The sequence below is a fragment of the Choloepus didactylus genome, chromosome 10, assembly GCF_015220235.1.
Source record: "Choloepus didactylus isolate mChoDid1 chromosome 10, mChoDid1.pri, whole genome shotgun sequence".
Lineage (NCBI taxonomy): Eukaryota > Metazoa > Chordata > Mammalia > Pilosa > Megalonychidae > Choloepus > Choloepus didactylus.
In genome coordinates, this window is record NC_051316.1 from 85,266,265 (window position 1) to 85,289,387 (window position 23,123).

Below are 23,123 nucleotides of genomic sequence, written 5' to 3' on the forward strand. Positions count from 1 at the left end.
GAAGAATTCAAAACAGACCTCTTCCTTATCAAGATAGGTCAAAATGATCATAATAAAATGTGTCTAGGCCAAAGTGATAAAAATTATCTCCATTAAATGTTATCTTCAGAAATTTACTATGCATAAATTCCAAAAAACAGTGTATGGGCTCCTAGTTAATTAAAATCAACAAATCCCGCCATGTTCTTAATCAAAGAGTTTCTCCTCCCAAGGAGATTCAGATTCTGTTGCAGGAAGCAATAAAGAAATAGAGTCTCAGACAAAAATCTCTGCCTTCATGGAGTAGGAAGACAGACAATAAATCAGAAAAGTTCATAGATTACAAGGTGATAATGGCTTTGAAAAAAACAAAAGTTGGGGGGGGGGTTATGTAGGGTGATGAGGGGAGGCCATTTGAGTTAAGACCTGAAGAAGAGGGAGCCAGCCATACAATTATTTGGGGGAAGAGCATTCCAGGCAGAAGGAACCACAAATGGAAGGGTTCCTGAGACAGGAGGTACATGGGGCACCTAAGGAAAAGCACAGACTTGAGCTCTGAATGGGATAGGGATAGTAGGAAATTAGGTCAGAGAGCTAAAAGGATCCAGGGAGCCATTACAATAAATTTGACATTTTCTCTGATTGATATGGGAAGATTTTGGAGAGTTCTGAGCAGGAGAATGATGAATTACATTTTACAGGGGTCCTGTAATTGCTATGTTGAGAATAGGCTGCTGGGAGTAATAGGTAGAAGAAAGGAGACCAGTTAGGCAGCTATTTGTAGTGTTCTAGGCAAGAAGGGACATGGTGGCTTGAACTAGGGTGGGAGCAGTAGTGGTGGTTAAAAGTGGCCTCTATGATTTCTGATGAAAAGTTAGCCTTCAACTATGTCAGTGCTTCCTTATATGCAATGTGTAATCTTTTTCTGGCTGCTTTCAAGATTTTCTCTTCATCTTTAATTTTTTAGCAGTTTGACTATATGTCTAGGTTGAGGTTTTCTCAAATGGTGTACACTAAGATTTTCAGGTCTGAAGGTTAATGTTTTTCACCAAATTTGGGAAATTGTAAACTATTTTTTCTATTTTTTTCTCCATTCTTTCTCCTCTTCTTCTTGTACTCCAATTAGACATACATAAGACCCCTTGATATTGTTCCACAAGTCACTGAAAACCTGGCCATTTTCTTTCAATTTTTTTCCCCTGTTCTTTTGATTGGATAATTTTTATTGCTCTAGCTTCAAGCTCAACGATTCTTTCTTCTGCAATTTCCAGTCTGCTAAATTTTTAATTCATACATTGTACTTTAGTGGTCTAGAGTTCATTACCATTTGGTTCTTTTTTTATAGTTTCCCTTTTTTGCCGAGGTGACAGACATGCCTTCAGAGTAGGGACCATGCCGTTATGTAAGGGAGATGTTCTAGGTCCAGCACACAGTGAAACTTTACTAAACATGTGAAGAAATGGGAAAATGTAACCAATTATCAAGATTAAAACAGTTAATAGAAATCAGCCCTGATAATGCCTAGATGTTGGAATTAGTAAGCAAAGACTTTAAAGCACTTGCCATACATGTATTTAAGCACTTAAAGGAATATATGGCCATATTGAATAAACAGATGCAGATCTTAACAGATCTACAAGTAAACTAACTGCATGTCAGAACAAAGTCTAATATTCTTTAAAGGAAGATACACACAGAGAGAGACACACACACATGCACACACACAAATAGAGCACTCAAAATGTAAAATTCACAATGTATGACACACAATCACATTTGGCCAGAATGCAGAATCAGGAAAATATGACTCATAATGAGAAGGAAAGTCAATAAATAGTAACAAATACAGAAGTGACAGAGATGATAAAATTATCAAACAAAGACATAAAAATATGCCCTTGAGAAGAAATATAAATAAATATATATTATAAATAGAAAGCATATGAATAAATATAAATATGCTCAAGGGTGTGAAGGAAAATACAGATACAATGAGAAAGGAAATGAAGATGTAAAAAGACACAAGTGGAACTTCCAGAGATGAAGAATGCAATATGTGCAATGAAAATACGTTGCACGGGATGAACAGCAGATTACATACTGCAAAGGAATATTTTACATTCTTTTTTTCATATTAAGTCTTTAAAATCTGGAGTATTTAACAATTTTTAAACATTTTAAATACGGTATCTTCTTTAATCTTCTCAAGAAGTCCAAGATATAGTATTACCAGCACCATTTCAGAAAGGAGAAAACTGAGACTCAGGGAAGTTAAATGACTTTGCCCAAAGTCACACAGCTAGTTGGTGGTAGAGTGTGATTTGGACTCAGGTGTCTCTACAGTCTGTGCTATCTCCACCACATCACAGTGTTGCTCTCTGTCACATGGGAAGGTTACCTGCTTCTGGTGGTCTGAATGGAAGGAAACTGAAAACAAGCTATTGGCTTCATCACTGAATAATCAGCCCATTCCATGATGGATGTGCTATCTGTTTAAGCCTACTGTTAATGTCTGAGACCATTTGCCCCAATGGGCAAAAGTAAATAGAGACTCCAGATCCCATCTGCTTTATGGACTCATCTCACAGGAGAATCAAAGATGTACACAGTGGGGGAAGAGAAGGGCTCCAATCACCTCCCCTATCTTCTGACTTCCCCCAGGAATACAGTGACTGGTCAGCAATCTTTCAGAGCAAGAGGATCTCAAAGAGCTCCCACTTAGCATGCCTCATTATCACAACTCAAATTTAGCCATTCTTCTAACATGCCTATCCCAATTAAACATCTCAGTCTCACTAGCACAACTACATTGATTTACTTGTCCAGAGCAGGTTTACTCTCATAGCTCATGAGAGTTATTTGGAAATAAAGTCATTTTTGACTCTATAGCTAAGAAATGTCTAAGTATGCAAGCATTCTCTGTGCATAAGGACTCAGGTATCACCTCTGTGAATCAACAGGGTTAAGACCAACCACCCCTCTTTTGGGGGGACTCAGAATCTTTAAACTGCAACTGGTAGGTCCTTTATCCTTTCCCTCCTTCTTCAGCCTCTCCTTCAAAACCAGTGGTTTTGGAGTGGGTGGGTGGATAGTCTTTCCTTTAGAGACCCAATGAGCTAAGAATCCATCTTCATGGCTTGTATTACAGCCAGTTCACCTAATGAATTGTCTTGCGTGTGGTTTCTGCTACCTGCCTGGCCCCATTTCTTCATTTGGAAACCCCTCTACAGGTTTACCTTAAGACATTGTCTGAGGTACACAGAGCTAGGGTGACCAACTGTCCCATTTTGCCTTGGACTGAAGGTTTTCCTTTTGATTTTAAAACCAGGACAGCCCTAGGCACACTGGGATGAGTTACTCACTTGACACAAAGCTCACTTCCTGCTCAGGTCCTTACAAGGCACAGCTGGGCCCAGAACAGCCACCCTCGTCTCCTTAGTGAAGCCCAGTTACCATAAGAATTGGGGGGATTTGGGGCAGAAGAGACACATGTGATGATAGAGAGTTGAAAGCAACTAAGAGGCTGAAAAAGCTTGATTGGATCCAATTGCTAAGAACTCTGATGCCATCTTAAAATAAGTGTCCATCACTCTATCCTTAAAAGGTGGCCTCTCAGAGAGTTTGAAGCAGGAGAGTTGTGGTCAGAGTAGTGTTGAGAGATCATTCATGTTTTCCTTTTGTAACTTATTCCTGTTTTCCTTTTGTAAACTTAGAAGAAAATGAGAGAATAGATTTTAAAAGACATATAAACCAACTTCAATATATGAACTTTGTTTAGAACTTGATTTGGAAAACTGCAAAAATAAATTATGAGACAACCAGAGAAAGGTGAACACTGGCTGGTATTTAAAGATACTAAGGAATTATTAATTTTCCACTGTGGTGATGTGCTTTTATTTTTTTAAAGGGAGAAAGGGAAAAGGTTTTTAATTCAGAAAGACAAAGAGAATTAGTTTTGAAAGGCAGTGGACCCTCTCAGTTCCACAGTAGCCATGAGAAGCGGGAGGCAGACCAAGGGGGACCCACACTCAAACTGTCTCTTGAACAAAGTCTAAACTCCTCGGTCTGAGATTCGAAGCCCTCACATCTAGATACACAGCCTTCCTTCCCTCATCTTTTCTCGAGAGAATCAGATGTTTAATAGTACATTAAAGACACATTGACCCTAAAGAGCTTTGGTGGTGAATCGTGCCTCATTGCCTTGTCAGGGGGTCATGTCTGCGGCAGAGCCCTTCAGTTTTCAGAGGAGTCCGAGTTGTCCCGTGGTGACATGCCTTCTTTGGGTGCGAGACCTCGTCTTCGCAGAAAGGAGATGAAGGGTGTCATTGAGGTTATGTGAAGGGGAGAAGTCCCTTTGGTTCAGCCTTAGTCTAAGCTCTAATTATCAGGCGAACTCGCAGTGTGATCTTGGGCAGGTCAGTCTCCTTTCCGGGCCTCAGGGTCCACAACTGTAAACATCAGGAGGTGGTAGATGAATTCTAAAGGCTCTTCCAGCTCTGACAGCCTCTTATTCCCCTTTGGGAGAACGCTGGTTGCGGGGATTTCGCGGCAGTAGCTGACACACCGCTGGGCTCCAACAAAGAGCGGCGGCCGCGGGCACGTTCCCGCCCCCAGGAGGTTTTGGAAACTCGGTCCGGCGGAGGGCGGGGCTTGAGCTCATCACAGCCAATCAACAAAGGTCCAGGGCGCCGGGGCGGGGCCTCGTGCGAGCCTCGACTGAGGCCAGGCGGGGTCCGAGGATCCTGAGGCTCCGGACCAGTGCGGTCCGGACATGGCGGCAGTGCGGGCCTCCCAGCGGGGCGCGCTGCTCCTTTTCCTGGCCGTGACGGGGGTCGCGGAGGTGGCAGGGGGCCTGGCCCCGGGCAGTGCGGGTAAGTAACCGCTAAAGCAGCGGTTTGGGGAGGTTCGGAGTGGCTGCCTCTGCTCCCCTCCAAGATGGCGCTGGGCAGGGGGTGGCGGTGCGCGCGACCCCCAGGCCCGGGCTACGTCCGGTGACCCAGGGTCCGGAGACGTCAGCAGTCCGGAGGGGGCGGACAGGCGGGACCAGCGAGGCCCCCTCTTTACTCTCGCTCTCTCCGCTGCAGGGTCCTCTGAACTGGATTCGAGGCCTTGCTCTGTCACCCACTGGACATGGGCCTCCGACTCTACCCTTTATCCCTTCTCCAGGCCCGGGCGCCTCTCCGGGAAGGAAGAAATGAGTTCGCCCAGAGTTGTTAAGAGGGTTGGATGGGATTTCTATGTGCAGCAGCCTTACGGCCGCCCTGCACCGTTATTGTTACTTGTTACTTGACCCTTACTTGGTTCAGAAACGCCGACCTCGGTGTCGGTGAAGATTGACGGGTCCCATAGCTTGCTTGGTTCCCGTCTCAGAAAAGAATGGACCCAAGTCTTCTAAATCCAGTTCGGCTGCCTTCACTGTAGGTGCACTGTTTGTCAGGGACAACGCTTGCCCAGGAGAGGGGAGGTGGGCCGATTAAACATCATCCCTGCTGTCTGGCAATGGCAGACTTGGGGGAGATTTTTGTTTTTGCTTTAGAGGAATTAAACCAAGGGTAAATAGGAAATTAATTATGTTCAGTGCTTATTGATTATCTCCATGTGCTGGGTTTAGGAGTTGATGTCAGCTCCTGGGCTCCAGGTGCTCTCTGGCTATGAGGTGGGATATAACAGGATGCAAGTACCTCCAGGCAATTCAAGGCAGAAGTGTCCAGGGGAGATGAAGGGCTGTGGGTGGAGAGAAAATGACGTCCACCTAGTGGAGAGAAAAATTGAGTGATCTCTCCAGCTGCACCAGACATTAAAAGATGGGTGAGATTTGTGCATGCAGAAGTGGTGAAGAAATGCATTGCTTACAGAGGAGACACCCAGAAAGAGTCAGTCTCAGCAAGGTTTTAAGATGCCTTACAATGTTAAAATAAAGATTGAAAAAAGAAAGACAAGAAATTCCTTTAAAAAAGGAAGAAAATTGTGTCAGGAACCTGGGTTAAGATAGTTAACTGTAGTTGGGTTCTCAGTTTGTCTGTAAATTAGCCCCAAACCAAAGGAAAAAAAAAATAGAGAATGCTGTATACTCTTGGCTAAATCAGCTAACCTTTCTGGGCCCTTTTCTTACAGCTAAGTAGAAGAATTGAACTAGAACACTTCCAAAGTTAAGGTCCATAATTAGTTGTCTGTTTTTATCACATACCTACTGGATTCTGTGGAGTGGTTAAGAATACTTGAGCAAGTTACTGAGTCATATCTTTTTGTGCTTTTATAACCACATTTGTAAGATATGGAAAACAATAGTACCTCCAACCAGATTTTATTGTGAGAATTAATTGAAGTATTATGTGTGTAGCATTTAGAATGGCACATAGTAAGCACTAAAATGTTAGCTATTAATTGGGAAACACTGCATATTGAATCTCCATCTTAAAAATTCACAAACATATTAGATTCACAATAAAGGGTTCAAACTTGTTTGCTGGGGGACTGGAGAGTAGTGGGGTTTCTTTTGAGGGTGATGAAAATGTTCTACAATTAGGTAACAGTGATGGTTGCCCAATTCTGTGAATATACTAAAAACCATTAAATTGTATACCTTAAAAGGGTGAATTTGTTATGTGAATTATATCTTAATAAAATTATTATAAAAAGAAAGGAAGAAATTTGCTTATAGAAGTCTATTTTTTCTTCATAACACCCAAAGCACATTTTGGAAACTGCTGGGCGAGATGATTTGTAAAGGGCTTTCCAACTCCAAATGTCTGTGACAACATATTATTTGCATTGTTTGCTAAAAAAAAATTCAGGTTCGATCTAAAAATGAGACTTGTTCTTTGTACTTAATTCTAGGAAGCATATATTGGCTGGTTCCTTTCATAAAGGACATTGAGTAGTATAATGGACAAAGGTTTCCACTGTGTAGGAAGTATGGAAAATGTTCTTCAATCCTAAGCAAAAATTGAGAATACAATATTAAATTGTATTTCAATAAAGGTCTGTCTTGTATTCCTGCTCAGACAGTCTTTATTACCCCCTCCTCACCACCATCCAAGGTTGGGTACTTCTTTTTCCTCTGGTATAAAGTTTTACAGCCACTAACCCCTTCTGCTGTAAGACTTCACAAGTCTTATCTGTCCTGACTTAAGGATTTTCATTCCCATTCCTGTGGGTTAGAGGTGGGGGAGTGATACTACTTGCTCAGTGATTATTATCTCTTGTGAAATTTGGCTACAGCCTCTACATTGAAGTAGTCCTACACTTACTATTCCAGTATGCTTTTTAGTCTCTCTTTCATTCTCTCTTTCTTTCTCTCTCTCTCTCTCTCTTTCTGTCTCTCATTCACATACACACACACACATACACACTCTCTCACCCTCTAGTGCTCCTTTTGGAGGATGGGATGGGTATCCCCTGCTGCATTCCCAGGATCTGCATGTGTCATGGTGCTTGATAATAAGCTCTGTTTCTATTTAAGATGTTTTGTAATAGTACGAAAGAGGGAAAGATGTGATATTAAGGGCCAAGTTTCAACAAGTTGACATTTAAGGAATTATGTAATAGCCTAGAATCCTGAAAAAGAATATAATGAATTTTAAGTGAGAAAAAGCAAATGCCTATCTGGAAGAAAGTAATAAGAAACAGATTCTCTTCCCAAAGAAGTTTCTTGGACCACATTGCTGAAAAAGCTAGAACTCGTGGTAGAACAGGTATGAAGTTTATGCTGGTATGCTGCTAAAAGTTCCTGTCCTTTACTCTTAGATTTAGGCAATCCTTCATTATTCATACTTTTCACTGTATGTCACTTCTAGAAGAAAGTGGGAAAATGTCAAGGGGGTGATTTTTTATATGTTATAAGTTTTTTAAAAGAGCAAAATTCGGGTTTGTTTATTAATTGTTTACTGTATGTCAGATGCTGTTTTAAGTGCAGGGTTGCTGCTCTCAAGGAACTTGCATTCTAGGGAGAGAGACAGTAAATAAATAAAAGGATTCTGGTAGTGATAAGTGTGTGCTTTGAAGGAACTAAACCAGATGATAACATAGAGAATTGTGTGAGTGGGAGGGAAGTAGTTCTTTACACAGGGTTGAAAGAGAGACCTCTTTGAGAAGGTGAAGTTTGGAGCCGAGATCTGAAGGCCAAGAAGGTGCTTTCCATATGAAAGATAGGGATGAGATTGAGGCAGAGGCAACCAGGAAGTGCAGATGCCCAAAAGTAGGAAGGTACAGAAGGTTAGTATGGTTGTAGCATAGTGAGCAAAAGAGTATTCTAGGGCCAGATGGTGCTGAGCCTTGCAAAAGCCACCCAAGATCTGTGGATTTTATTCTGTGTGTAGTTAGAAACCAATAGAGTTTTAAGTAAGAGTGGTGTGATTTGATTTATATTTTAGATCACTCTGGCTGCTGAATGAACAAACAAAAGAATTGTTGGGATAGGAATAAAAACAGGGTGACTAGAATGCCATTGCAGTAGTCAAAGCAAGAGAGGTTGGTGACTCAGATTCGAGTGGTGGTAGAGTTAGAGGAGGAGAGATTAAAGATATATTGTGATGGGTTGGATGTAGGAAGTGAGGGAAAGGGAGGAATTAAGGATTACTCATAAGTTTTTAATTTGAGCAACTTGGTAAAAGATGATGCCATTTACTGAGATAGGGAAGACTAGTGGAGAAACAGGTTGGAGGAGGGTTGGCAGATGAGGCAAGGAGAGAATCTAAAGTTCCAGTTTTATCCATGGTTAAGATAGATATTTGAAATGACTGTTCCAATTCCATTGCTTATTTAGCTACAGTTCATACCCTTCAGTAATTCATTCACCTGTTTGTTAAGCTGTTAATAGTGACAGACATTAGTAGACACTAGATAGAGAATAGTAAGCAAAACCAGACATGGTCTCTACCTTGACGGACTTAGAGTTTAGTGGAGATTTCAGACCTTAAATATGACAAAAAATGAATAAATCTAAATTGCTAATATTACATGGTTATGTTGCTACATATCCATTTATATCCTAAATCTAAGAATATAATTAAAGAAAAATTATGTGATTTAGTTAAGTATCTTAGCACATAATATAATAGATGCTGTAAAGTACATAGATAACATGAAAAAGACTACCAAAAAAAGTATAGTATTAAGAGAAGCATTCTGATCATGGCATCTACCTTGGGAACCAGATGTTTATAGGATTTTAGATCCCTTGTTTTATAGATGGGAAACTTGCAGCACAGAGTCAGGAAGGGAATTAGCCAAGAATACTGGCTATTATTTTGCTCGTTCTGGCAGCACATGTACCAAGAATACTGGCTTTTAGCAAATGGGGAAAGCTTTAGGAGAGCCATTTGCTCTAGTTGTTTCATGATGATGAATGTCTAGGTTAAGTCTTTTTTGACCCCAAGGAACAGAAACCAAGGTAGCTCAAGATTAGTGGACTGGTTATTGTAGCATCTGACCAGAAAGCTCATGGATATTCAAGGGTAAGAAATTAAAGCACAGCTTTACCTCAGGGACTGTTGTGGGAATAGGAAAACTGCTAGGAGCCAAGATTACTTTTAGAGACAACCTCTATCTCTCATGGCTTCTGTTTGTGCATCTCTTGCATTTTCCTCTTTACCAACCAGCTTCCTCTTTGTACTTATGATTTCTGCACTCCCCAAAACTTCAACTACCCCAGCCCCAACTCTTCTTGACGATATGGCTAGAGCCCACCACCCACTGGCAGCTTTACCTCTGTGACTGAGTATTTGTTTTGCTCCAAATTATCTTTTGACATAGGCCAAAAAATCATATGATGTATGCTAAATTATAGGTGGCCCCACCATATAAAATGTGGTACTGAAGTAATACAATGAGAGAAATAAAGAAAGCTTTGTGGTTCTTTTTCCTGATAAAAAGGCATTTTATAACTAGGATATTATTACTTATTAATCACTGAATAAAATTTTTTGAGTTGAGCACTGTGCTAAGTGGATACCAGAAGATTACAGTGAAAAGAACTATATGAAATGATTAGAGAAGAGTTAAGTGTTACTGTTTCCTATTCTGACTAGAATAGTAGAGCCTTAACTAACCAACAAATCAACATGGCTGGGAGTTGTTGGAGAAAAAGGCTTACTGAGAGATGAGATAAGATTTAAGCTTGAAAGATATTTGGGATTAAGGTCAGCAGGAGAGGGACACCGGGCATTTCAGGCAGAAGACTGTGTTCAAGGTAAATGTAGACTTGCTTTGTTAAAAAGTAATTGAAGTTTAGCGAAGGGAAGGCTGGAGAAGGACTTTGAAAATTTAGAATTTATATAGCAGGAAGCTCTTGTAGGTCCTTGAGTATAAGAGTGGCATCATGAAAAGAGTTGAAATTAATCAAGCAGTCATATTAGTAATAGAGTTGAATGAAAATAATTGACCTCTGCGGCAGTGCAATATGAGGCACAGAGGAGAGGTATATCTGTATTTTGAAAATGGTTCAGCAAAAAAACAAAATTTTTATTTTTCTATACATGTATTGAGATAAAGCAGTGTGACAAGATGTTAATGTTGAATCAAGGTGATAGGGTTATGGGTAATAATTTTATTATTTGGCCCTTCCTTGCCTTTTGGCTAATTCTCTCTCCAAATAGAGACAGAGCTATACACACATACACGTGTATATATTTTAAGGGATAAATATGACAATTGCATATTAAAATTGCTATTTAAAGTTGCATAAGTTAAAGTTGCAGTTGTAATTTAAACAGTTTTAAACATTTTCAAAGTGATTGTCATTTTCCAGGATGTTTTGAAAGTAAAATTGGATTAAAAATATTTCACATCCCTAATAGAAACAAGATAAGACCAAATTTTTTTTATTAATCTTTTTTATTTAGAATAACCTTTTTCCAATAGCAGCTCAGATTTCATTTTTTTCCCCTTAATAGTATGGGGCATATATATGCTGTTTTAGTAATTCTTTAGGGAGACATTAATTAGAGGGAATCTTGATTTTCTTTAGAAAAGAAAACAAGAATGGCTTTTCATTAACCAAATTGAAGTTTAGCTTTTGGGAGGCTTCTGTGGCAAAATTCCTTTTAACTTCAAAACCCTGTATTCTATGCATATCTCTTATTTTTAGATTGGGGTGTGTATTTAATTGTTGTGTTTGTTTTTTTCTTTTTTTGCTAGTTGTTCTTAGAAGTTGCATTTTTTTGCATGTGGCTAGAGCATGTGCTTCCTGCTTGCTTGCCTATCTTCAGTACACACTTGGCCAAAACCAGCGGCCAAACCTTGATGTTTTTAATTATTGAATAATTCTGTTGCATACTTCTAGGCTGCACTAAAACCTCTTAAACACAACAAGCATGACATTTAGTAATCAGTTTGGGGGTTTTATTAATTTTATAATTGCATCCTTGGAATAAGAATGTAAGACGTGGCACGCGTCCTTAGGTCTTTTATGAGGATAACACCTGTGCTTTTTATTTTCATTATGTCAATATCAAGTTTTATTTTTGACTGCTTTACCTTTGTCTGTTCAATTCCATTTTATGACAATAAGCAGAGTTCTAAAGTGTTTTAACAGAGTTTTAAAGTGTTTTAAATGATTAGACTCAACTTATAAAAACACAGTATTTGTAGAATTCATTAACTTCTCTTGTAGAAAACGTTAGGCCTTGGTGAGTGGAACCATTTTTGCACAGTAATATTTGAATGACCCAATTAATTCATTTTAATTGCTCTAAAAAGATAAAAGACCTTTAATTGCCACATTAATTGCATTTGAATCCTTTCCTCCCTGCCCCTAATCCCTAATGAAGGCTTATGCATTGTTGTATATTTGTAGAAATTTTTATGCAGATTTTAAGTTTTTGTTGTTTCTGAGGAAGAAAAATGTGTACTAATATAATAATAGCAGAGGTTAGAAGAAAGTGTAGAACTGTGATGGAGCAAAGATCCCCTAGCCTGTTCAAGGAGGGGGGCAGTCTTCTTAAGGGAGAATAAGGAAAGTGTGCTATTACAGAGGAATGCTTGGTTGGGAGGGGAAGGCGGGTTGCCAGCAGAAGACTTCTGGCTGGTCTCTTTTTTTGTTTATCAGAGTGACTTAAAAAAATACAAAATTTCCCATTTTAATCATTTTTAATCTCATTTTGTTAGAAATAGAAAAATTTTTATTAATATCTTTTTTATTTAGAATGACTTTTTTCCAATATCAGCTCATATTTCATTTTTTCCCTTAATAGTATGGGGCATATATATGCTGTTTAGTAATTCTTTAGGGAGGCATTAATTAGAGGAAATCTTAATTTTTTTTAGAAAGGAAAACAAGAATGTTTTTTGAAAGACAAAAAAGAAATATGCCAAAATATCAACAGAGGTTGTGTGGCAGGGTAGTGGGAATATGTAAGAAAGGAATAAGTTTCGTTTTCACATAGAGACAGCATGGAATAAGGGAAATGGAGGCAAAACCAGTTTAAACAAGCCCCAGACAAAGAGAAGAGAGAATCTGCCTGATGTAAAGAGACATGAGGTAGTATCAGAGGCGGGAACTCATAGCAAAAAAATAAAAATTTGGGGGGGCATTGGCTAATCAGTTCAAAATCTCAATAATGAGCTAGTTGGCTCTCTGGGATTGGCTGTACAAATTAAAATCTCAAAAGATGAATTAGTTAGTGTTCTCGGATAGGCTGTAACCTCTGTAGTACCCAGTCAATGGGGAAACAGGGGAGGGACTTGCGAATTAGGAGTAGGGGATTTAAACATCGCCATTCTCTTCCTCTGGCGCGCCAGCCTCCCGCGTGTTTGGCTGGACGCCCCATCTTGCAAGATTGTAAATAAATTCTTTTCTCCTCCAGAACCGAGAGAGCGTTTATTCCCTTACAGGCACCGCTTTATTTCCGACAACTATAGACCATTTTCCTTTTTCCTTATTTTCCAGATTTTGGGTTTTTTAAAATGGAAAACAGAATTACTTTAAAAATTTAATTTGGAGTCACTCCACTATAATTCTGGTGTTTACCGTTAAATAGAAAAAAATAGGCTTTTAAATTTTGATTTTTGATAAAAAATCTTCCATTGTTATTGGAGTTTTGTTTATAGCATGCATTGTGTTTCTGTTCTAACAGAACTTTGCTCCAAGAAAATGCTTTAAAAATATCCCTAGGCACAAATCAGACCCTTGTCTGCCTAATTATTTACTTTTTGCTAAGCCTGTGTTTATTGGGACCATATGTTATCCTGAGTTATCTTTGCTCATGATCAACTGGATTTTCTGTCCTCACATGACCTTTGTGGAGGATGGTAGAAAATGCCAACTTCTAGAGCACTTCAGAAGAAGACTCACACAGGAGAGCTTTTTTCCCCTGCCTGTTCTCCCATTCTAATGAGGCTGGGGACATAATAGAACCTTAGGACATGGGGTAGCAGGGTGTGGTGTTGCAGGGGGAGGTGCAGGGATGTTGTGAGAAAGCCACTTAAGAGGTTGGGCCCTGCCTCCAAATTAGCGCTTCTTAGGAAGTAACTAGCCTTATAATCAAGGAGCTTTTTTTTTCTTCTGAAACTTAATGAAATTTTTATATGCTCTTCAGAGTTTTATGAGTCAAATTTAGAACTTCAAGACACCTTTTCCCACAGAAACACTATTAGAAAACCAGCCCACAATATTCTTTTATGGAACCAAACTATAGTAATATGCCAATAATATCATAAATCCTCTAATTTGATGTTTCTCAACTTGGCATTCTGAAATGCTAATAAGTGACATGAAAAAAATGTTCTGGGCTCTGAAAAATCTATTAGCTCCCTTTATAGGAGATTCAAAATGCTCATTAAAGTTTTAAAGGTTTTGAGATATTCTGTGGTAAAGAAATATGTTTAACTTTGTTTACATATTTAAACTCATTATGTATTAAAATGCTCATTAAAGTTTTAAAGGTTTTGAGATATTCTGTAGTAAAGAAATATGTTTAACTTTGTTTACATATTTAAACATACATGTTTAAAAAATATGTTTAAAAACTCATTTCCCAGTTTTTTTGAACATGAAACATTTTCTATTGAGGCATCTCATAGAACAAAGCTTCTTAAGACCCAAATTTGGGAAACATGTCTACAGTTGCCTCCTTTCTCTGTTCTCAAAAGGGCTGTTCCAAACCTCTGAAGTTTCACCTCAAGCTCCCAACCCCATCTTTTAACCCTATTTTCAGACCTAACCCTTACTGAGAAAATAGAGGCTATTTCCCTCTCAATTTATCTATTTCCTTATATCCTTTCCTCATGTCTAGACTATTCTATCACAAGGTTTTGATATAACCTTGATAAAGTCAGGGAACATGCATTTTGCTCACTATTGTTTCCCTATCCCCAAGCACAATGCCTCTTCTTGAGCCCACATCATCTTCCAGCAGCTACTTCATTTCCCTACTACTACTCTTTGCAGTAGAACTCGAGAGTTTTATGTATATTCTTCTCTTGAATTCTGTCCTGAGAGAATTGAAACGCACTAGGAACTTTGCATGTGCTCTTCCCTCTGCCTGGAAAGCTGTCAGTGTGATTCTCCCTCACTTCCTTTAGGTCTTTGCTCAAATGTAACCTTTTCAGTTAAGCTTTCCTAGACCACCCTATAAAATACCACCAACTCCCACACACATATCCTCCTTACTCTTTGTCCTACCTTATTTTTTCCACAGTGTTCACCACCATCTAAAATACTGTATATATTCTTATTTATTTATTTTCTGTCTCCTTCCATTAGAATGTAAGCTCCCTGTGAACAGAGACTCATGAGTGTTAAATGAGTGAATCAATGCCTGGCACTTAATAAGCTACTCATAAAATATTTTTTAAGTTAATAAATATCTTGGAGGAAGAAGTATTTCCTGCATTTTTCCAAGGATAGGGCTTTCTCATATACTCTTGGTTTCATTCTCTTTTGATTCCTCTTGAGGCATTGTTCTGTCAGAGAGCATTAGCTCTCTACTGCTTCTTTCTCTCTTAACTGTAAAGAAACTCAATTCTTTCATACTCTTAAAAAAAAAAAAAAATCTTCCCTTGACCCTGCATCCTCCCTACCATTCTTTTTTTCCCTCTCATTACTGCCATACTTCTTAAGAGCCTTTATTTGCTATCTAGACTTCCTCAACTCTGATTACCCTTAATATTTTTTCACTTTTTCCTAGTACCGAGTAACCTTGTGAAGGTTACTAGGAGGCCTCCTGGTTAGTAAATCCATTTCCTTTGTTCAGTCTTCAATTTAACTTGACTCTTCTGAAGCATGTTACTAACTATCCCCTTTCCATCTCAGTCCTTTTCCCTGTTTCTTCCAAAGTCTCAGATGTTGCTGTTCTTTAGGATTTGGTGCTAGGTTTACTTCTTATTGAAACTCTCTCTGGGAAATGTCATTCATTGCCCTATACTTCCTTTATGCTGATGACTTCCAAATTTGGATCTTTGGAAATGGCTTACCTGTAGTCTGGGCTTGTATTTTTTACTTTACTGGAATTTCCACCTGAAATGGAACCTCAAATTCAACATGCCCTGTATAAAATTCACTATTTTTTCCAAATCATTTGATCTTGTATTGTAAGTATAATAACAGAATCTAGTACATAGGGCGTTTGTAATGATAATGCATAAAACAAACCTAGCAAAATTCTGGCACATAGAAATTGCACAATAAATAGTAGCTATTATTATTACATGACGTTCTCCCCTATTAGACTGTGTTCCAGTTTGCTAAAACTGCTGGAATGCAGTATACTAGAAATGGATTGGCTTTTGTAAAGGGGATTTATTAGGTTATAAATTTATGTTTCTGAGGCCATAAAAGTGTCCAAACTAAGGATCAACAAGAGGATACCTTCACTGAAGAAAGGCCAATGGAGTCCCGAAAGCTTCTGTCAGCTGGGAAGGCATGTGGCTGGCATCTGCTTGTCCTTTGCTTGCTTCTTCAGGGCTTTTCTCTCTAAGTATTGGGGTCTCTGTTGGCTCTGAGCTCCCTTTCTCTCCCCTTGAGCTCTCTCAAGGATTCCAGTAAACTAATTAAGGCTCACCTTGAATGGGTTGGGCCATATCTCCTTGGAAATAATCTAATCAAAAGGTCCCACCACAATTGGGTGGGTCACATCTCCATGGAAACAACCTAATCAAAGATCTCACCCAAAGTGGTCTGCCCCCACAAGATTGGATTAAAAGAACATGACTTTTGTGGGGTGCATAATAGATTCAAACCAGCACAGACTGCAAACTCCTTGAGGGCAGAAACCATGTCCTCAAGCCTAGCACTGTCCTTGGCTTTTAATAAGTATTTAGTAAAGGTTTGTTGAGTTAAATGAATAATAATTGATCTGTTGAATTGAATAACTATCCAAATTAGCTTAGTCATCATGTTTATTTAACCGTAGGACAACAGGTGTTTATTTATCTCCCTAGGTGCATTGTGTTGTAATCATTCGAAGGATAACCAGATGTGCCGTGATGTATGTGAACAGGTAAGCTTGCATAACAATTGTAGAAGCTATTAGTTATGTAACTCTTTATATAATAAAATTATTTTGGAGAAGTCTTTTGGACAGCAACTTAACCAAATGACCAGAGTTCACCTCACGATAATGGTTATGTGAACAAATCAACAAATCAAACAGGAGACTTCCAGGGACCATGGTGGAGTAGGGAGATCCAGGACTCAGTCCTCCCACCAAAATAACTATCAAACAGGCAGGAGCTGTCTGAAACAACTATTTTGAAACTCCAGAGGCCAGAAGAACACTGTATAGTCTCCAGGGAAGAGCAGGAAGAAGTGACTGATAAATCATGGTGCTAAAATGCAAATGCATAAAAGTAATGATAAATCCAGGTTTTTTGGACATACGATGTACAAAGATGTAAGTGGTAATAAGTAAAAAAAAAATGGTGGGAGGAAAGAGGCATATAGGAAAAGTATATGTGCATGCTGTTGACATTAGGTTGGAATCAAACCAAATATAATTGTTATATGTTTAAAATGTTTAATTTTAACCCTATGTAACCACAAGAAAAACAGATGAAAAATTTGTATAGATAGAAGTGAGAAGGCACTCAATATGGTACAACACAAGAAAGCAAATAAATATAAAAAGCTTTAGCGGAAGTGAAGATCAAATCAAACAAATTGACATGTGTCTGCTGATATGATGCACTGAGAAGGGGCACAATAACACTTGTAGGATTCCTGCCAAAAATATATAACATGAATTATGAGGAAACAATTGGACACACCCAAATTGAGGGATGTTCCTTGAAACAACAACCTGTACTCTTCAAAAATATCAGTGTTACAAAAACAAAGAAAGGCAAAGAAACTGACCCAGCTTAAAGGAGACCAAAGAAACATGCCAGCTAAATACAATGTGTAATCCTAGATTGAATTGTGGAGATGAAAAAAAAATTGCTATAAAGGACATTATTGAGGTAAATTGGTGAAATTTGAATATGGACTGTGTATTAACTAATAGTGTTTATCAGTACTGTGATCCTGCATTTGTTCATTGCAGAGTGATTATGTATGACTGTGTTCATAGGAGACACACAGTGGTATTAAGAATGAATGATCATGATGAATTATATCTGGAAAGGATTCATCAAAATAATAGTAAAACAGTATGTGTATATATGGAGACAGTTAAAGCAAATGTAACAGAAATGTTAATGGGTGAATCTAGGTGAAGACTATGTAGATATTCATTGTACTATTCTTGAAACTTTTCTGTAGGTTTGAATTTTTCTGGTTGAGCCTTTCTAGGCAAGTCCCACTGAGATAATACCTGTTCATAAAGTCTTACCTTTCTTTCATCATCTTGGTTGTATAGGTCTAACCTTAGAGGTTGGCCTCAGTCATCTTTTGGAAGAATTTCCAAGTGATCACCTGGATTTTGTCACTTACTTCCTAAAACTGAAAGAGCTCCCTAACTGGAATTATGTCTTCTCTTAAACAATACTATGGAATTAGAAAGATTTTGTAAGATACAAAACTCCTCTAAGTAGCTGCTAGAGAATTCAGCAACATGTCAAATCACCATTGCAAGTTAAGTTTTCTGCAAATTTACTGTTAGAACAATAGTTCTTTAAAGAAAAACTCACCCCTTGATGGTATTACTGAAAGAAAGCTTTTAAAGGAGCTCTGCTGCTTTTGGGAGCACTGCTTTCCTGACTTTTCAACTTTGTTTCCTCTTGCTTCTTTCCATAGTTCCATAGAGAGAATGATTTTTAAGAGGTGTCTTGCAAGCAAGGTCTAATTTCTTAATATCTGGAATAGTAGAAATTCTATAACTTAATATTACATCAGTCAAGCAGATGTTACAAGTTTTAGCAATGCTTAGAATGAATTTTGCATGACTGACCACTTTAGAGATGGTCCCAGACTTGTTATTACTTACTTATAGGGAAGAATTTATATGCACATGAATGGAGCAAATACTCCTAATTAAAAAGTAAATTCAAGAACCATTAAAGAAATTATTTGGGCATAAACATGGATTTAGTGACCTCTTCTTTCACACCCAGTACTATTTAGGCATTGATAAGGATACAAAGAAGTATAGAGTATTTGCTGCCTTCTGGGAGCTTGCAGTTTTATTGGTGAGATGAAACCTGCATGGATAAAGCAGTTATGTAACTCTCAAGGCAATAAATGCCTAAGTGCCATGTTGAGAATACAGAGGTATAGATAACAGGGACTGTAGGAGTTTCAGAGAAACATGCATGGCCTGCAGCAGAGAAGTCTTTTTGAGGCTGTATGACTTGACCTAATTTTTAAACTTAAAAGTACAGAGAATATTTCAGGTGGGAAGAACAAATTGAGTGAAGGCTAAGAGTTGGAAATGAATGTGGAGTGTTAGAAACAGTGTGGGCAGAGCTCTCTGACTGGAGCAGAGTAATGTGAGAAGGGGGTGAGAAAGTAGCAACTGAACTGTGGCAAGCCTTAAGTGTCAGGGTGAGCAGTATGGACTTGCTCTTGAGCAGTGGGGAAGTTTTTGAGTGAAGGAGTGATAGTGGTGTCTTAGATTAGTAGGTGGCAGTGTATAACACAGGGCTTGGGGTGGGGAAATGAAATTGAAGGCTGATGTAGAGGTCCATTTTTGAGATGATAAACTCTTGGATTAAGGTTATTGGTCGTAGAATGGGAAGAAAAGGTTGTGAAGGATACCATGGGGGAAGGAACTATAGAACTGGAAATAGCGTAACATAGTGGAAAGAGCAAGGACTTTAAATTTAGGGTCAGACATGGCTAGGACAATTCCTATTCCTGCTACTTAACTCTGTGATCTTGGACAAGTTATTTAACCTCCCTGAGCCTTAGTTTTCTCATCTGAAAAGGAAGGATGTTAATGTTTTATAGAGTATTGAAGATTAAATGAGAAAATGTATACAAAGTGCCTATTGCTGTACTTAAAGCATTGAAGGAGTTCAGTATATAATAACTATTATCAGTAATTAATTGAATACTGTAGTTGCCCTAGTGTAGAACAGTCTTCTCCCCTGGCCAAGTTCTTAATGAGTTGAGAAATAAGGCAATGGAATATGGCAGATAGCACCCAAAATACTACTTTTATTACTAATTTCACAAATATTGAATGTGGTTTTTAGCTACAGGCACACCCTGAACCACAGAATTAGACTTATTTCCAGAGCTGGGTTACATGTGTTCACTTTCCCCTATCATCTCAACAGTCAAGTAAGTCAGTCATCCTGATCATGGAAGAGTGAGTGAGGAGTCTTGAGAGACCACAATGGTTAAAATCAGTAGAGCTTACTCAGCATGGAAGGAAATACCAAGAGTGAGGAACCATTTATTCGCCTACCAGTAGGGAATAAAGAAAGGGTGGAGTCCTGATGACATTTAGTTTTTGAGTTTGGGGTGAATAGCAGTAGTACCCTTCATGGTAGTACTCTTGAGAAAAGGATTTGTTTTAGGGAGAAAATGAGTTTTATTCTACAATTGTTGAATAATCAGTGAAAATCACTGTGTGAAGACTTTTAGAATTAAAACTTTTAGAATTGAAATTTAGATAAGAAGGCAGGACTGGTGTTACATAATAGTAAAAAAAAAAAAAAGGGTGGTAGTTTATCATGCAACTTTCAACAGTGTCAGATGCCAAAGAAAAGTCTGAGAAAAGGCCATAATGGAGATATTCTAGAACAGGGACTTTTGTTTGCATTGATTATGCTGAATCCCACAAGGCCTAGAAAAGTGCCTAATACTCAGAAAGCTCTCATTAAATATTTCTGGAATGACTGGAGTGGTGGGGTTAAAAGTCACATTGCGTTAACAGCACTGAAATGTATATCTGGATATGATTAAAAGGGGAAATGTTAGATTGTCTATAACATTATAAAATTTAAAAAAAAAAAATCATGGAACTACACTACACAGAGAACCCTACATGAAACCATGGAGTTTAATTAATAGTACAATATAAAATTGTGCTATCATCAGTTGTAACAAATGTTCCACACCAATGCAAGGTATTGGTGGTGGGGTAGTATATGGGAATCCTGCATGATTGTTCTGTAAACCCAGTACTTCTCTAATAAAATAAATTTTAAAAATTAAAATTTAAAAAACAACAAAAAAATCACATTGTAGGGGATTTTAAAAGTTTTTTTTTTACCTTAATTTATTATATATTTGCAATAACTTCAGAATTTCCAGCACCAACACCAATGAAATTCTGACTCTACTCAGCGTTAGTTCAGACTTCACAGATTAGGGGCAGTCCTCCTCAAGCTTACCTTTCAGACACTAGACACAAGTTTGGGGGTTCCAAGGGCCATCCTCATTTCTAATCAATTGGCTACAAATTCGGGGATTCCCACTACCCTTTCAAATTTGATAATTTGCTAGAATGGCTCACAGAACTCAGGAAAGTGCTATACTTTCTGTTATAATTCATTATAGTGCAAAGGATGTAAACAAAAGGGATTCCTAAAGCAGGGTCTGGGAAGGTTTCAAACACAAAGCTTCTGTGTCCTCTCCCTGTGGAATCAGAACATGTCACCCTCCTGGCACATCAGTGTATATTATCAATCATGGAAACTCTCTGAGCTTCAGGTGTCCAGAGTTTTTATGGAGTTTCATTATGTAGACATGACTGATGGAATCAACACCCACCTAGTTTAACTCAGTCTCTAGCCCCTTCTTGGAGGTGTGGGTGATTGGGTTGATAGGACATGGCTCAAAGTCCCAACCCTTTGTCATCTCCTTAGCATAAACTACTCGGCTGTGGTCTGGGGCCCTGAATAATTTATGAATAACAAAAGACACTTATCACAGGAAATACCAAAGATTTAGAGGGTATCTCACAGGAACCAGGGACAGACCAGCCAAGTTCTTCATTATACAGAAATATTTCAGATATTATATACAATATTCAGATATTATATAAAATGTTTTTTATATATATCTTAGTTTTCCAACCATATCATAAAATCTTTGAATTTAGGGATTTTGTCTTATTTGACTTTGTAGTACTCTTGTCTCTGAGGTCCCTTGCTTATGCTAGCTGGTCGGTGAATGTTTGTGGATTGATTGGTGAAGAAATGGATGCAATAAAAGGAAAAAATAGTGTTAGTTGGAGAAATCAGTAAGTGAATGTGGGAAATGTTTTATTTTTTTTTTCAAGATGAGAGTTTTTTTGCTTGTTTGAAGACAAAGGAAAATGAGTTATGACAGAGGGAGGAGATAAGTATGGGTAAAAATCGCTCAGGGTTCAGTATGGTAAACTCTGCGATTTGAGTATTTCTGCCTTGAATGGAGTACAAGCTTGGTTGTTAATTTTTTTGCCCTTAGGTGATTTATATAGTCATATTCTGGGTAAGCATTAGTCTTTCTTTTTAGATATGTGTGGGAGCCCCAGTTCCCCAAGTGTCTTGAAGACTGTGCACAACAGTTTGCTTGACCTAGGACAGTTAAGGTTTGACCTATTCTCCTTGTAATATCAGGTGCTAAATGTAATCTGTACTTGAAACTACCTCCTCCCTGAGACTCCCTGAGATACTGTTATCTCCAAGATAATCTATAATCCTCCCCTCCTCCCTGCTGATTGCAATCAATCCCTCCCTGCTCCCCGACTTACGCTCTCACACCCATTGGAATGTCAGGCCCTTGTAACCAGCTTATTCAGCCCCTCAAAGGGCAGACTATTTTCATGTTGTGCTCTGAACACGCCGCCATTCAGAGCAGCTCCTGAATGCACTCAGAGAAGCTCCTGATTTCAGGGCAATGTGACTCGACTTCTCCACTCTGTAGGTAAGCCCTATAATAAAAGCTCATGTCTCAGAATGTGTCTGGTGCTTTCTTTAGTCCTTTGGCTACAAAAGCCTCTTGGGCCGTGACAATCTGATTGCCTATTTAGTGAGAAAAGTGACTGCTTGTGTTCAAATCTACCTTGAGCTAAATATATTTCTAATAAGTATTATGCTCCTTAATTTAATTCATTATATTTTATAGAGTCATAATTACAGAGACAGAAGGGACCTAATAGGTTGTCTCACTTCTTAATTTTGCTTGTTAGCTACTCAGAAAACTGGAACCTGGGAACTAAACTTTTATATTTTTTCCCCTATGTGCCAGGCCCTATGTTATACCGTCTATGTGCATTATTTCATTTAATTCTCACACTAAGCCTTTGGGGGAGAAAATGGTATTATCTTCATTTTATAGGTGAGGAAATTGATGTGTAGAAAGGTTAAATAACTTGCCAAGGTCACTGTGCCAGTTTGAATGTATTATGTACCCCCAAATGCCATTTTCTTTGATGTAATCTTGTGTGGGTGAACCTATGAGTGTTAATTAGATTGTAATTCTTTGAGTGTTTCCATGGAGATGTGCCCCACCCAACTGTGGGTGATGATTCTGATTGGATAATTTCCATGGAGGTGTTGGCCCCACCCATTGGGTGGGTCTGAATTAAATTACTGGAGCACTATATAAGATCAGACAGAAGGAGCAAGCTGCTACAGCCAAGATGGACACTTTGAAGAAAGCACAGGAGCTGCAGATGAGAGACAGTTTAAAGACGGCTATTGAAAGCAGACTCTTGCTCTGGAGAAGCTGAGAGAGGACAGATAACCCAAGTGCAACTAAGAGTGACATTTTTGAGGAAATGCAGCCTAGAGAGGAATGTCAGCCTAGAGAGGAACGTCCTGGGAGAAAGCCATTT

At 38.5% G+C, this 23,123-nt stretch overlaps 1 protein-coding gene across 2 annotated transcripts in view; it reads left to right on the top strand.

Moving 5' to 3' along the window:
• Positions 1-4,696: 4,696 nt before the first annotated feature.
• Positions 4,697-23,123, top strand: part of RECK (reversion inducing cysteine rich protein with kazal motifs) — a 115,724-nt gene continuing 97,297 nt past the window's right edge. Inside the window, exons 1-2 of one of the 2 annotated variants that reach the window (XM_037797618.1) lie at positions 4,697-4,850; positions 16,357-16,415. In XM_037797618.1, coding sequence (XP_037653546.1) covers positions 4,751-4,850; positions 16,357-16,415 — 159 coding nt within the window. In that variant the 5' untranslated portion in view covers positions 4,697-4,750. The remainder of the gene's footprint in view (positions 4,851-16,356; positions 16,416-23,123) is intronic. The other variant, XM_037797619.1, reaches the window with a different exon arrangement.